Here is a 15,917-nt window from a genome sequence, read left to right as displayed (position 1 = left end):
AAAAAATAATGTATCTTTGGTGTAAGAGTGGCATTATTTTAGAGTTAGATTATGTCACCCCTAAGAGCTCAATAATGTTCAGCAACTACACTGACACCAAAGATGCTGAAAGAAAGAGAAATCCTAATGGCCTCAGCAAAAGAAAGGAATACAGAGCTTGCCTTGGCTTATAAAGTTGTCAAAGTCTGAAAACATGGAAGGTCTTAGGGGAAATGTGCATTGAGTAAACCAAATCAAATTCAAAAGCCTTTGAATGAAAGAGTGCAAATGCAATGTGGACTGAAGAGAAGGAGTCTAAATTGAAAGAAGAGTTGCTTAGGTTTAGCTAACCAGATTTCATAGAGGATTTTTCTCTAAGTTAAGATTATTTCAGGGCTGATGAGATGCAGCAGTCTGGAAAGATTTTTTTGATCTGGAATGAACAGGCTAAAGGACTTAAACATTGAGGCAAAGGGGAAAAGTAATACTCAGCATTATTTCTACTTTCATGTCAGACATTTTAGGTTTGAATTTCACTTTGAGCTACCATGCCTAGCACTGATAGTTTCAACAAATTGTTGCTGACAAATTGGAATTGTGATGATGAAGTGGTACAGCTTTTAATTTATTGCAATTTTTTTTGTTGGGTAGGAGGAATAGAGCCATGTTTTCCTAAAAATGCATTATCCATATTTCTCAGTAGTTTTACCTGAAAAAAAGAATTTATGGTTATTGGGGAAACACGTATTTAAAGTGATTATTTATGTTGTCTGCAAAATAATATTTTTTTTTTCTCCACAGTAAAACCAACAGTTATTGATGTTGACATTTATGTTAACAGCATTGGTCCTGTATCATCGATAAATATGGTAAGTGACTTACAAAAATTTTTATCTGGGTTGCTGATCTTGGCATCAATACTAACTTTTGAAAAAGACACTAAATAACAGTGCTAAGTTGTTTTGATTCTGATTTGTTCCTGTTTTAAGCTATAATTCTGATTATGTCTCATCATGAGAAAAAGCCTATAAGCAATATGATGTTCTGTGTTGACTATTGAAAAAATGCTGGTAGATCTTCAGTGGTAAAATAACCATTTTAGAAAACAAAAGTATGAAGTGAAGTAATTTTCAAGAAAACTCTTGAGATGTTGTTTCAAGATGAAATCAAATATACAGAACTTAATAATGTGGAGTTAATGAAAGTCATCATATAATAACAGCATATTTGTTTGGAATTCATAATTTCTTCAGTGGTTGCATTTCTTTCACTGAGTTACCAACAGTCTTGAATGTAAAAGTATAATTTTGAAGAAGTTATACATAGATGTGCTGCACGTGTAAAGGCTGGAGAAACTGAAAGAATGTGATAGTGTGGCTATAATAAAACTATTAAGATACCTATGAGGTAAAAATGTTGGTCCCTTGTTAGTCTGAACTCTAGGTCTTTCCTCAGTGTTGCAGCAACATATTCAGATTTAGAAAGCAAGCTGAATGTTTATGTAGCTATGGGGTTATGGGTAGCTGTGGCTGCTTGTGCAACTTTTGAGTTTGGATTTATCATATTATACCCCTTCTTAAATTAGGTTTATTTTTTTTAATACAGATTGGAAATGGAGGACCTGTTAATATCTTACTGTATTTAAAGATTTTAAAATAACCCCTTCAAAGCAATGGCTCTTTTCCACAATGGCATTCAAAGGCTGCCATGTACAATGTTCCTAATCTAATGAATTCATTGCATGTATCTTTTGTATTTTTCAAAGAGAAGCTCCTGAATTTAAAAGGTGTCTGTTCAGCCTTATTCTTTGGTTTTGCCAATAAATATGAAATAAGGCAAATCATTGCAGCAAATCAAATACAAGGTGGTCAGAGACTCCTATGCACCCTGGTAGTTGAAAGTCTGGCAAATAAACACAGAAACAAATTATGTGCTGTGGACAACTTGGTTTCATATTCAACGACTGTGAAATGAGTTGATTGATATTTCATGTGAAGCACTGAATGTCAAGCAATGGGAGTAGCTGCTCCATTCTTGAACTAATAAACAGCTCATTATCTTGCTCTTCCCTGATGGTCTACCATAATGACCTCTGGAGAGCAATTTATTGAAAGGTCCTCTGGCTTGCATTTACTCTAGGAATGGGCATTGTTCACAAGCAATGGGAACAATGTGTTTTTGCTCTTTGCCTCTCTGAATTAGTTTGTAGGTAGAATTTTGGGGTGCTGGAAATGTATGTGGAATAATAAGAAAGCATTGCATCAAAACTACTTCAGGCAGAAGGAAAAAATTAGTAGTAGAAGAAATCTGTGAGTTTTGGAAGATTATTGTAGCACAGTCTTACTTATACATTAACTTTGAGTTCAAGATACCCTTTGAGTTCAAGATGCACAAAATAGATAAATGCAGCAAAATATCAGTTTTAAAATTGCGTATTGTATCTCTTTTATAGTCTCATTAGGATAGTTAATGAGTGTATGATATTGAAATATTTCTTACATAGAGCTGAAGAAAAAAATATGTGTATTGGGTAAAAGCAGGATGATAAATAAAATAATGAAACACAAAATGTATCTGAGGTTTAAGGACTCAAGACTACATAGAATTATATTTAAACTTTTGAAGAAATGGACATTATTTCAGATGTGATTTTGTACAGTACATCCCACTGAAAGGGAATCTGAACTACCTTAGTACTTTTGAAATTCATTTCTGTTCTCAGACCTAATTACCAATATAGGAAATTAACATTAGACACTCAAATGTAGCAAACTTTTGTCCAAAAGCTCAATTTCTGCTCTGTTACTTTGGAGTTTGTCCAAACATACATAAGAGAGCAGTAATGATCTTGCAGTCTCAAATTTACAGTGAAGATGGCAAGTCCTCACAAAATTGCAAGCCACTGTGCTGTATGATGGCTTGTCTCTGAAGTGGTAGAACTGATTGGGAAGCTTCCTTTCTCCCAGTCTGTGTTATTTCAACTGTTTGGCTACAGTATTCAGTAGCCATCATTTGGTCTACTGGAAGAAAAAGATCAAACATCTTTTGGAATTAAAAATAATAATCTATTTACTTTTAAGTTAGCAGTTTTTCATGTAGACTGTGAACTACTGAAGCATGGGAACACAAAGAGCCGAACAGAAATAGAAGCTATAAATTACCTGTGTCAGAGGAAGAGGAAGAAAGAGACTGTCTTCAGTCTAATATCTGTCATATAACTGAAATTTCAAAGGGAAAGGAATGTGCATGAAAATCCCATTTCAGGACAAAAAAAAAGGAGATTCTTGGCAGAACCCACCTATGCCCTTTTTCTCACCAGGACAAGAACTTTTAACTTTCTCTCCTTAATTATTATTAAAAGTTGAGCTGTTCTGTCCAGGCAACTCGATAAGGTGGTGGTTGATAGAGCAGAAAGAGTGATGATTACTTTGATTTTCATCTCTTCTTATTTCAAGAGTGAGATCATCAACATGTACAGGCGGACTTTCCTGCTGTGTACTTCCAAACTTAGACCTTAGCTCAATTATTTTTTTCTTAACTTGCTGCACTTCTGAGGGAAAATCATGTGGAGCTTCTCTAGAAATCAAACTCTGCATGAATATTTTCTGATCAGTTTTCATCAGTGATTTTCATCTAGTGAAACCTAGGAAATAATTTTCTTTAAGATATCTTTTCAATGGGTGTTCAGCCGAATGTTCAAGTCTATTTTGTAGAGCAAAGCTTTTCAGATGTCACTAACTGTTGCAATTATGCTTAGACTTGAGTGTGAATATTAATATCTAACTGTTTCTTTAACAGTCAGGAAAAAGACAGTTGCTATCAAACACCTACTTGTAGCAGAGTTAATCTCAGATGAACTGCATGTGAATACAAGGAAGAATGAATCTTTTTAGACTGAGGCTGTTACTGCCACAAGGGGAAGAAATGTTAGAGACCCCATCAAAAAGGCTTCAAGTTAAAGGAGAGGTAGTGTTCTGTGGCAAAAACACCATAATCCATAGTAATATATGGCTAACCCTGCATTCCAGACATTTGGCTGAGAGCTTCTGGCACTTCCCCTGAAAGTCTTACCAGCGTTTCATTTTCTAGGTACTTTCAATATGTCTACTTTAAACCTCAGGATTTCCAGAAAGAGTAAAGCAGTAATGTGCTTATTCTTCTGTTAGAGACTTATCATTATAGTATCTTTATGAAGACAATAGAAACTTGTTTTCTTAATAGACAGGGGAGACTCTTCCTTTGTCTGTGACATGGAAAATTTCTTTGGGTCATGGTTTAAAAAACCTGATATGAAGAAATAGGTATTGTGTAATATTAGACAAGGAAGAATAGTCTGAATAATGAACTGAGTAATACTAGGAAGTGGTTGTGAGTGGCAATAGCTTAAAGAAGTAATTTAAGCATTTTGAATTATGACATGATGTTATGAAATTGTAGATATTATTTATATTATGAGTATTTTGAATTTAAAATTCCAAGATACATGAATGCCCATTCAAAAATTTTAGGTTGTCTTTTTAATAAATGAAAGACATCTCACATATAGATATCTTTATAGATACAGGTCAGGATGTCTGTCCTTTATCAAGAACATCATAGGATGTGAGCTTAGACTCATTTAAAGGACACAAAACCTGGTTTAGTCAAAAGTAAATGACAAATGCATTCTATGAGCCAAATTATATGTTACTGTGTGCACATTATAGCTCTTTGTCTCAGTTTTCATCATCTAATTAAGTTAAAGAAATCTGCAAATTGCCATTTAGAGGTGCAATGCCATTAGAGACATTAGGTTATAGGATGCAAGATTTTAATTCAATCTTTTCTTATTGAAGATCTTTTTTCTCTCTGTAATTATAATGAACACTTTTCCACTGTATTAGGAAATCTTAAGGATCTTCTAAATGAGTTATTTTAATTAATTTTTAAAATTTAAAATTAGTTTGCAATTTTTTCCCCAAACTTTATATTGTAAACCAGATGTATGAATTCCATATTCCTCAGTTTTTATACATCTATCTTTTAAAAATTACTTTTTTTCTTTAGTATTTTCCATTGAAAATGGTGTCAAAGAAGCATATGATTTTGCATTAAAACCCATAATCCATTTTTCATCAACCCTCTGGTTCCTGTCAATAGCTGCAAAGGTTTATAGATTGCCTTGTAAACCATAGTCTTAACATGGTTTACTGTAGCCTGGTTTTCTACAGATAAGCAATACTGGCTTGTCTATAAAAGAACAGAAAAGGGATAAAGACTAATAATCAAATTAGGAACTAGACATAAATAGTGGGAGGAAAAAACCTCTAGAAGTAGTTTTGTAAGACAGGAAGGTAAACTTGCTGAGATTAAATAGACTATTAAACTTCAGTGGCATTAAAGCCTATGTATTTGTGCATTCACACATACAGGGTTAATTGAGTAGCTACAAGAATCTGAGATTGCCACACAAATTGCTAGTGAAGGAAGAATTTTACACCTGAGTGGTTTTTGTAACTGTAATCTCATTTTAACGAAACTGTACAGAAAAAATGTTGAAGAGAGTGTGAGAAGCAACTTTTTTAAACTGTACTTACCTGTCCATAAAAATAGTAATTGGTTACCTGCTGGTTATCTCTTTATTCTCAAGTATTCTTAAATTACACTTCTGAGTGTTTCTTTTATGTACTCCATCACTTCATTCCACTCTCTAGGCTATGTCATATATCTTTGTGGGTGCTATATTTTCCATTTGTTCAGTTAAGTGTTCTAAAATAAAAGCAATTTTTACTCTATTTTACCCTTTAATGTGTGGGTAGACTTCTTTGAACTTCAGTTTCAAAGTCCCCACATGCTCGTTTTGCTTCTCCATTGGACATTATATGTATCTTAAAGAATAGTTTTGATCTGGAGACTTGTCTAAAGTACTACTCAAAGCTTATAATTAAATCTGAATTTTTGCATGCTTTCAGTCTTTATGGCTATGTTTGATATATCTATTTGTCTTTATGTCTGTTTGTTAAAATTATTGTTAGAACAGCTGAAGTTATAGAAGCATAGCCTGCTGAATCTTTCCATCATATGGCAAAGCTACTTTATAGACAGATTTTATCCCATTTTCAGCCCACTGTGAAATACCCCGAAGTATTTCCTTTACAAACATCTTCTCAAAGATAGCACAAGGCTGATGTCCTATTCATTGTTAACTTGAAATGTGTTTTTCTAACTCTATCTTACTATCTCACCTATCTATTCATAAAGCAATTGTGCAGGGAGATGGTTTCAGTTATTTTTGAGGAGTGAGTTTTCCAGTTGATGAGTTCAGATAATCACTAAAATAATGGAATGCCTTGGGCTATTTGTATTTTTCCCTGAAAATCTTACAAGTTCCTTTGTTGCTTTGTGACCTACAAGAATACATGTACTGGACTAAATTTTAGTCTGAGTGGGTCTGTTTGTTTATGAGGACTAATATATTAATCATACACTTAAACATTTTTCTAGATTATGATCAGGTTACTGTTATTGTTTCTAGAGCATATTTATATCCTGTCATTAAGTTTGGACCTCTCTATAATAAAAAAAAAAAATAGAAAACTTTTAAGATGAATGGACTTTTTTCTGATAAAATCACCTCTTTTACATGCTTGTTCTTGTTGCCTTAAGCTCTGGCAGTCAGTGTCTCACTATGAAGATATTTCTGGGAGGTAGTAGTAATAAAATGAAACTTGAATATATTGGTGGCTTCTGTTCCACTACTGATCTTGTGAGAGGCTTGTATAATTTTCACTTTCAAAAGTGAAACTCACTGGAAAAGAGGAAGCTGGGGCAGGGGAAATGAACACAGATTGATTTTTTTTCACACACCACCTTGGCAGCCTCTATATTTGGTCTTCTCTAGAGCTTCACTTTGTGTAACTAAAACAGGGCCTGGGAGATAGAGACTTGGATAAAGAAGGGCCTTAGGCTGCTCTTGTTTGAGGTGCAATGGGAATGGACTAGAATAATATTAAATTTTCTGCAATGTATCTTGTGTGCTGTGATGTACAGCAGTAAAATACGTACTGCCATAATTTACTGCATTGGCAGCAAATCCAGTTTACTTCTTGGAGGAATGATAGATTCTGTCACAAGTCCTTGGTAATGGACTGATCTTAGGTCTGCTGCTCTGTCTTATCAGAATTCAAGCAGATTGTCAAATATGGATGAACTTAGCCTTAGAGTTGTCTCAAAAGGTGTATGATAAATGAGCAATTTAATTTCAGTAAGATAGGAAAATTAAATGTCTCCTCTGCTCAGTAGTGGTTATTAAAAAAGATTTGAAGAACAGCTAGGCTGAATGTTTTTTCCATAGATAAACAGGGTGACAATATGTAACAGATACCTCCTCTTTGAGGTAATGTATTAGCCTTCACACAAAAAGTGGAAAGAAACTCCTTTCCAGCTTTTAAAGCTGGAAAGTTTTTAAAACTTTAAAAGTTTAATCCCAGGTTTTAAAGCTTGGTTTCTCCCACTTCAATAACCTGTTTCTTGGGCCTGCAGGCTTTAGAAGTGTATTTAGTGTCAAAGTTCCTTTAAAAAGCAGTAGTTTCCCTTCTTGTCTGTTCAGCGATACATAGCTTCACATTCTTTATTGGCAACATTTGGGAAAGTTAGTTTAGAAAATCTATGGATAAATTGCTGTAAAGGTTATTGAATTACTTTAAGGTAAATTGACAATCTCTTAGCCTTAATCAATTTCATTTTTGAGTGATCAAGTTTTTATCAACTTTATTTTAGAGTTTGAGCTTTCCATGATTGCTCCATGAAAGAGTAATTACTTTTGTGTTGACCTGTTTATTGGATTCCTCAATAATATTGGTGTAATTTAAACTATGGTTTTGAGAGTTTGGTCTTCCTTAGTGCTTTCAGTTATCGATTTATTCAGGAAGCAAATGGATGCTGCTGATTTGTTCTGTAAGTAATAGAGATATACTAATGACAAGTTGTCATAAGAGTTCATGGTATAACTTTCTGGGAATGTAGACCTAGATGTCATGGCATCCATAGAGCAATTCTAGCAGCATTATGAATGTGCTTGGCAGTTAGGAAGAAATAGCTGAATACACAGTGACCCCTCTAAACCATTATTGGGCCACAGAATCATCTTCAGTTTTCTGTAAGGTTTTTTGGTTAGTAAAGAATGAATACTATTCACCAGCATCATTTGTACATCAGGACAATAACTGGCATTTTCCACACCATTATTGCAATGAGCAAAATCCATAAGAACCTCCCTACCTTTTTTTTCCCACAAGAGAGCTTGTCATCAGTCTAATTGGTTGTAATTCCTTTTTTTGTCAGATTGCTGAAAAAAATGGTTTAGAGAATAGCATTACATTTCCTTTCAAGCTTTTTTTAGTGAACATGATGTCCCTTGACTCTTAAGAACTCTCAAATATGATTTTTCTGGTATAGACAAGGTATTTCTACTGAATGATTACACAGAACTGAAGAATAATACAAATGTTTGGTTTCTGCAATTAAAAAGGTCTACAGCCTGCAGGATTGTATTGTATCCCAGCACTTCCATGCTTTTGCTAACACCTTCCGCTTCCCTCCTTTTAAATCAAAGTAGTCCTAATTTATTGCTTTTGTGGTCTGGAAAAGAGGCTTTATGTGGTCGAAAATAGTGATATTCTAGGTTCTTTATATGTTTTCATAGCTTTCTACCTGAAAGGTCTTTCTACCAAACTCTTCTTTTGTATCTGCTTTTCATTAGACTTTTAAGATACAGGTGGTTCTGTTACATTTTGTGTTGCATTGGGCAAGTTGCTCTTTACACTTAAAATTTCTGTCTTCTCATGAAACTTTGTGGCTCTTTTCCTGCTTCTGCAAATTTTATTTGCAACTCTTGAAATCTGAAGAAATGTTGTGAGGGGAAGCTGTTATTATAACTATTATTAACTTTTTGTACATGACACAGAATCAGATAGTTTTGACCACAGAGTTTTGGATATATTTTAGTTAAACATCTCAGACATTAAAGTGTAGTCACTGCTTTAAAATTTACAACAGTCATTTTAATGGTAATATAATAATTTTACTAACTGTTGAGGGTTTTTTTTAAAGTTACAAATGGTAAAGATATGGAAACTATTCACGAGTCCAGGAGAATAAATCTCAAAGCTGTTGTGAGATTCTTAAAGTAAAGAAACTGCTTTCATCCTTTCTGACTGTTTCCTGTGCTTACCCCATAATTTATCTAGCAAATTGTATTTTTTGGGAGACTTGGAAGCAGGGATAACTATTCTTGTTTTCTTGCAATTGTTTTCACAGTTTTCAAGGACAACAGAATTTTTAAAAGTATTTAAGGAACTTATGAAAATTGCAACAGGTTCATAAAAGTATGAGAGTGTCAAGTTCTTTCTTACAGTGTCTAGCTTAACATAAATGCCAATGGTTACATCAGCTCCACTGATCTTTTACTTGCATATTTAGTGAATATTTGAATAAGGTTAGATTAGAAGTTTAGACAAAATCTGTATGATTCTTGGCATACCATAAAAAATTTGTTATGATTTTTGTAAGTATTCTTCCTTAGAAATTCTGGCCTAAACGAAAAATAGGTAATAATAATAGGATTGTTGTACTGGTTTTGATTTGAATTTTCAAATAACAATGTTTGAAGGAAGGCGTTTAGGCCAACTGTTAGTAAGAAAAATGGAAAAGCACTTGGTCTTGCAGATTTTTCATCATGTTGAAATAGACACAGTGATGATTACACTTTCATGTAATTTGCTTCTGTATTACTATTCTTCTATGAAGCCAAAAGTTCCTGTGAAGACTGTGCAGGAAACAGAACAAATGTGATACAGCACTGCAAGAATCTGCAAGAAAGGAAGAAGGCCAAAAATGGTTGGATACTATTTTGAGAACATTCATAAAAGAGCCATGCTATTTCAGACCTCCTGGTCCTTCTTCTCAAGAGAGATTACTAAATTCTTCAAAAGAAGAATCCTGGAAATGAAATTTCATAATCCTGTTGAATAGAGAAAAGCACCACCTCAAAAGTGACATGGGTATTGTGGCTCTGTACTTGTGCTCCTGGCAATCTCTGCAAGTGGTAACTGCTTGTCACCTTTCCTGTGTGTTGCATCTTTTTTCTGCTTCAGTTTCATGTCCTAGCCTTTCTCTCTGTTGTCTGTTGATTAATGAATCTTGTTTTCACCCAGAATATGTTTATCTAAACAGGCTAGAAGTTTGCAATGGTTCTCTCAGATAAGAAAAGGACACGTGTGCCCAAGATTTTATGACTTTTTCCACCTGTATTATCTAACCAGTAAATTACCTCTGTTTTTCACACCTTGCCTTTCAAAATCCTTCTTGGAAACAGAAGCTAGTGAACTCCAGGGATAGTGAGCTTTGGCGGATAGTTCATGTTTGGTAAAGTGTGTTGGCTAACTGAGACAAAGAAGTAACTGTCATCTGCTTACATACACTCCATATATCAGACTATGTCAGCTCTATGCTTTCAAATGCCTTTTCAGGTATGTATTTCCCTGAGGTATATTTGCTGCAGTGTGCACAGCATATGTTTCTTTATTACCTGGAAGGCCTGTAGATTGAGGTCAAATTACAAAGCAGTCGAAGTTGTGAATTATAGAAAGGTACAATCCTAATATTTAAATTTATAGAGATTATTATATTGGAATCAAAAAAGCTTTTCTAAAAAAAAATTGTCTAAGAGTGCCAATTTCTGAATTTTACTGGTCCTAGTATCTGAAGAATTGGGATTGCCAAAATGCTTGCTGGTCTTCCCCACTGCAAATGGAAATAAAAAATTTCCTCCTGTATAACTTATCTGTCTCAGTCTTGGTCTTCAATATTCTGGGTGAACTTGTCCCTTGAGCACATGCTCACTAAACATCTGGCCATCTTTAAGGCAAAAGCAGTTTCAATTTTCCTAAGCTGGATTCATGCATTATGCAAATGTTACTTCATTAGACACTGAGATGAGCTATCAAGCTATATTGTTTGGTCAGAATAATGTAGGCTCAATGCTGATTTGAAATCAGACTATCAATTTTGGATAAATTCAGTTCATGCAATCATTTTTGCTTGTGATTCAATTAGGGCATACATAGTGATTGAGGTAAATGCAGTCAATGATTTTGTCTCTGTTTCTGACTTATTCTGATACCTATATGCAGTGTGTGAAACAGCATAAACAATAAAAGAGCTAAATAAATCTCTCAGAAAGTGAATAGAACTATGCCAGGCATAATTTTGAGCCATGTTCTCCTAAAATACTCCACACTGAGAGTCTAATTATAAGACCTAAAATTACCCAAAGTTGATTTTGGCGCTAGAACATATTGGATCCTCACTGCCTTCTGTCTTTTCTTTGAATCTGCACTGTGTGGAGAGTGCAAAGTGAAACACCTGTAAATTGGGGAATCTCTTCTGTGCTGGATGGGCCCAAATAAATAGGAGATGTATACAGTATCAAAGGATCTGCCTGATACTGAGGTCTGAATTCCACAGGAGACCCAATTTCTCACCTGACATAACTGGCTGCATTCATCAGTGTAAATGGAAATGTGATCTGTGCTAGCCTGCTGCTTCTATATTTCCTTTTACCTAAAGTACTTCTTATTGTTTCCAGATTAAAAGGTTAGACACTAGGACCTTTTATTTCGAAAAATATTATAATTTAGTATATAATTATTTTGGAGAGTAAATTAGAAAAAGTAAAGGAAAAAAAAAAACACCTGCAAGATTGTTTGCACTCTCCTGAAATCTCTTTATCTTCATTGTTTTCCCTGCAATGTGTTCTCTAACTCTCTGGTGTCTGAAACTGTATTTATATAAAATAGGTCTGAGTATTACTTTGTCATCTGGATAGTACTGTAAAATGGCATAAAGAAAAGGAAAGTGAAAACAAATATAGGAAGCCTGGGAGAATTTCTTATAAAGAGAAAATTGGACCTGTATTTTGAGAGCTGCCTTACTGGACCAGAGTTTTTGACAGATTGTGGCACAGCTAGGTTAGCTAACTGAAAAGAGGCAGATTTAAATAATTACTTGAGAGTTTCGTCTGGATTTTTAAAAAGTCCGGCTTAATTGGCATTGTGTGATTGTTCTAGATAATGATAGCTGATACATTGAATGGTCAAGCTGTGTAAATTCTTTGGTTTAGCTCAGATTCATATATGAAGTTTTTGTTGATATAGCAGTGTTTAAGAATGTGGCTTCTTTCTAGATATCTCACCACCTCTTACATGTGGAAATGTTTTTTTGTATTCTATTACTAATATATTTCAGCCTGTAAAAATAAAGACAGCCTAATATATTCCTCAAACTTCAAACACTTTGGAGGTATAGAGTTATGAGGATCTTTGTAAAATGCTTTTAAAAAATTGACAAACAAACTAGCAGTCAAAAACATAATTAAATTAAATTGAGGATCATGCCAAAAATCTGTCAGCTTCTAAATAAATGATCTGATTTATGCCAAGTATCACATGTCAGGAACTGGATTTGAAAGTGCTGTTTGAATATTTTGTTTCCAATGGAGTATTGCAATGCTCAGCTTTTATTTTCATTCAGAATTTGAAGCTTGTCCATGGACTAAATCTTAATTTGACTGAACTGAGCATTTTCTAGAATGAGATGAAGGACAGGGTCAGTTTTACACAGAAAAAACTGTAGGCAATTTTAGCTTTAATTAGTAATTTGTTCCTGCGGCACTATATTGGACTATAATACTACAACAAAAATGGTAAAATAAGGGGTTAATGATATAATCTAATTAAACATCTATGTAAAATTTTTCTTTACAAATAGTGGATTTCAGATTAATATAATAAAAACCAGCAGATATAAAACTTTGCCAAAGGCAGTTCAGACAGTTGTTTGGCTGTGAAGCAATTATAGGAACGTGTTTTTTTCACTGTGAAAAGCATGTGACCTTCCACCTCTCAACAAGCTTTCCTATGTCATGCTAGTTAGAAATGACATCAAATTTTAAGACTTTGGAGGCGGAGGGGAAGGGTGCATTTCCTCTATGTCAGAAATGCCTTCTGCCTGCGAGTCTGTTTGCACATGCTCTGCAGAAAAAAATTATTTTAGCAGCTTAAGTCTCTGATTCCACCTGTGTTTTACGTGTTTTAGTGTGAGTGTGGGCCAGATTTTCTGGAGGGCTTACATTTGAGCTACTGCAGCTGGTGTAAAAGAACAATGTTCTGTGCTCCTAGTGATCTTGCTGTAGTGCAGCAGCAAGGAGGATGGAGTTGAAAAGTCAAAATTATGGTTGATTTTTTTTTTCCCACTTGTACTCAAGCATGATAAAACAGTCCTGCATTTCTTGATAGTCTACCATGGTTTTGCAAAAGTAGTTCCTCCTTCAACATACACATAGTTTGTCTGATCTGAGGTACTTCATTTGGTACAGGAGTTTTTCTTCTTGCTACTGTAGTTCAAGCAGCTGCTTTTAGGGACCCAACAGGAGGGCCTTGAGGTTGGAGGAGCAGAATGCAGCTCCAGTGGAACATACTTCTGAATTCTGTCAGGATTGGTGCTTTGACCACTGCCCTGAGGAGCCTGTTCCAATGCCCAACCACACTCTGGGTGAAGAAACTTTTCCAAATATCCAACCTAAACATCCCCTGACACACTTTCATGTCATTCCTTTGGATTCTGTCACTGGTTACCAGAGAGAAGAGATCAGTGCCTGCCCCTCCACTCCCCCTCATGAGGAAGCTGTGGACGGCAAGGAGGTTTCCTCTCAGTCTGAACTGAACAGACCAAGTGACCTCTGATATTACTCATATGGCTTCCCTCAAGGCTGTTCAACCTCCTCATGTTCTCTAACAGTTTAACATTTTTCTTATATTGTCATGCTCCAAACTGCACACAATATGCAAGGTGAGGCTGCCCCAGTGCAGAGGACAGTGGTGCAATCCCTCAGCTTGCTGGTGATGCTGTGTCTGATGGACTCCAGGACAAGATAAGACGGATAAGTGGCTGGCAACATATTCAACATATATTTTCCAGCACATACTAAAGCTAAGTGGAAAGGCCTTCCATGCTATCTGGAATCTTCTTCTATTTCTCTCTTTACCATATCCTTAAGTGCCTGTTTTTTTACTGTGAATTTGCATCAGCTGGGAATATTATGGGCTATCCTAGGAAAGCAGGAAAATAGGTGGTGTTGTTTCTGTACACAGCTGAACACCACTATGACTTACTGCCATTTAATGATCTTCTGCCTGAAGCAAAGAGATGTAAATTCTGTAATGGGGCATGATTTGCGTAGGGTTTAAGATCCTGTTGCTGTTTAAATAAAGTATTTTGTTTTCTTAATCAAGTTATCCTAAATTTCTGGGATTGCCAGTAAAGTAGCTTTGAGACTTAAAAGGCATCTTTCACTGGTATTATGTCAATCCAGCTGTAGTTCCATCTTTAGTGAAATACTTGTATTAATCTTAGTTTTACTACATAACTTTTGTATATCTCTACAGATGAGGTATTGGAAATGACTATGGATCTCACTTTCTGGTGGAAATTCAGAGGGTTTTAACACAGAATCCATGCGTATATTACTTGACAAATAGTTTTTGGAGGATGGATTGCCTGCATGTTTTTTGACTTAACCTTTTTCAGGACTAGTTTGAAAGAAACAAATGAACTGCATAAAAGAAAGTTATATGAAACTCACTCAGAGTCAACATGAGATGAGCCTGCAAAAAGTTTGGCAGCCTCTTGAGAAGAAGGGCTGCTGGGTGGTGAGGCTAGTTGAGGAGAATGGACATTTGCTTTTGTGTTTTCTTTCATTTGGATAAGCTGTGAAGTGACATGTCTCATTTGAAACCTGTGAGTTTCCAATAGCCTTTTAAAGAGCAGTTTTCTACTCATGAGCCAAGAGAATTTCCTGAGTTTGAAACAGAGATAAATCGAGTGATTAAATAATTAGAGACCTTTCTGATTGAACATAGATCACAATTTTTGCCTGGCCCAGAAAAGAGGCAGGACTTGAGCTCAGGAGTTCACTATTGAATCCTACCCAAACTAGGTGTCTAGTTGTTGGTATCTAGGTTGATTTTGGGTTTTTCTCTTACTCTGCAATCATTTCCATGGATATTTTGCATCCCTCTTCAGTGATTATTGCAGATACTCCAAATACAAAAGGAACATAACTTATATTTTCTAAATATAGGATGAGTAATTCACATTAGTGTGACTAAAAAACTGGATGAGGAAAGTAACCCAGCTCATACTTTGAAGGGAGACACTAATGATTCACTCCAAATAATACACCATATTCTATTTCCATATAATTTATGAAATGTTTTTACTGAGGGGAGTACAAAGGTTAACGAAAACCTTTATTTTCTCCTAACTATTCTGATATAGTTAAGCAAGAAACCTTCACTCCTTGATTAAAGAAGATAAAGGCTTAAGTGGAGGTTCAGGGTGTTTTGCTTGAAGGCATATGACATCTGGTAAATTCTACGTCATGTTAGGAGAGTTCAGTTGCTGGAAATAAGGCTCTACGGCTTTTTGGCATGTAAATCAAATCCCTGCTCACTCACTGATTTAAAATTAGTGCATTATGAAATCAGCCTGCAATTTTTAATGTTATTCATGTGGATGGTCAATATCAGTTAGTCTACAAATGCATTCCTCTATTTTCTGCTGTATACATTTTGCAGAACTTAACTTTATTCAATTAATTATTGATTATAATACTTGCCAAGACTGTGTAGAAATGCCTCTATTCAAGATACCATGGTTTGGTTCTGTATTTTCTTTCAGATTACCAAAATTGTCACATCTATCCAATCCATAGCTTAAAAGGTAGAGCCTGAAGGTAGGAAGTACAGTATGAAATACTGCTTCTTTTCTGCTTATTCTTCCAACAGATTCTCTGAAGATCAGTTTTATTTTTCTTACCACCGCTAGTTTCCTCAACTCAT

General features: G+C 35.0%; 1 protein-coding gene across 4 annotated transcripts in view; it reads left to right on the top strand.

The window, feature by feature from the left end:
- GABRG3 (gamma-aminobutyric acid type A receptor subunit gamma3) overlaps window positions 1-15,917 on the top strand; it is a 297,012-nt gene that overhangs the window by 15,519 nt on the left and 265,576 nt on the right. For all 4 annotated transcript variants that reach the window (XM_031504126.2, XM_021546689.2, XM_021546691.2 and 1 more), the window contains exon 3: window positions 781-848. In XM_031504126.2, coding sequence (XP_031359986.1) covers window positions 781-848 — 68 coding nt within the window. The remainder of the gene's footprint in view (window positions 1-780; window positions 849-15,917) is intronic.

This window comes from Lonchura striata, chromosome 2 (genome assembly GCF_046129695.1).
Source record: "Lonchura striata isolate bLonStr1 chromosome 2, bLonStr1.mat, whole genome shotgun sequence".
Lineage (NCBI taxonomy): Eukaryota > Metazoa > Chordata > Aves > Passeriformes > Estrildidae > Lonchura > Lonchura striata.
The sequence above is the reverse complement of the archived record's forward strand: the minus strand, read 5'-3'. Positions and strand labels throughout refer to the sequence as shown.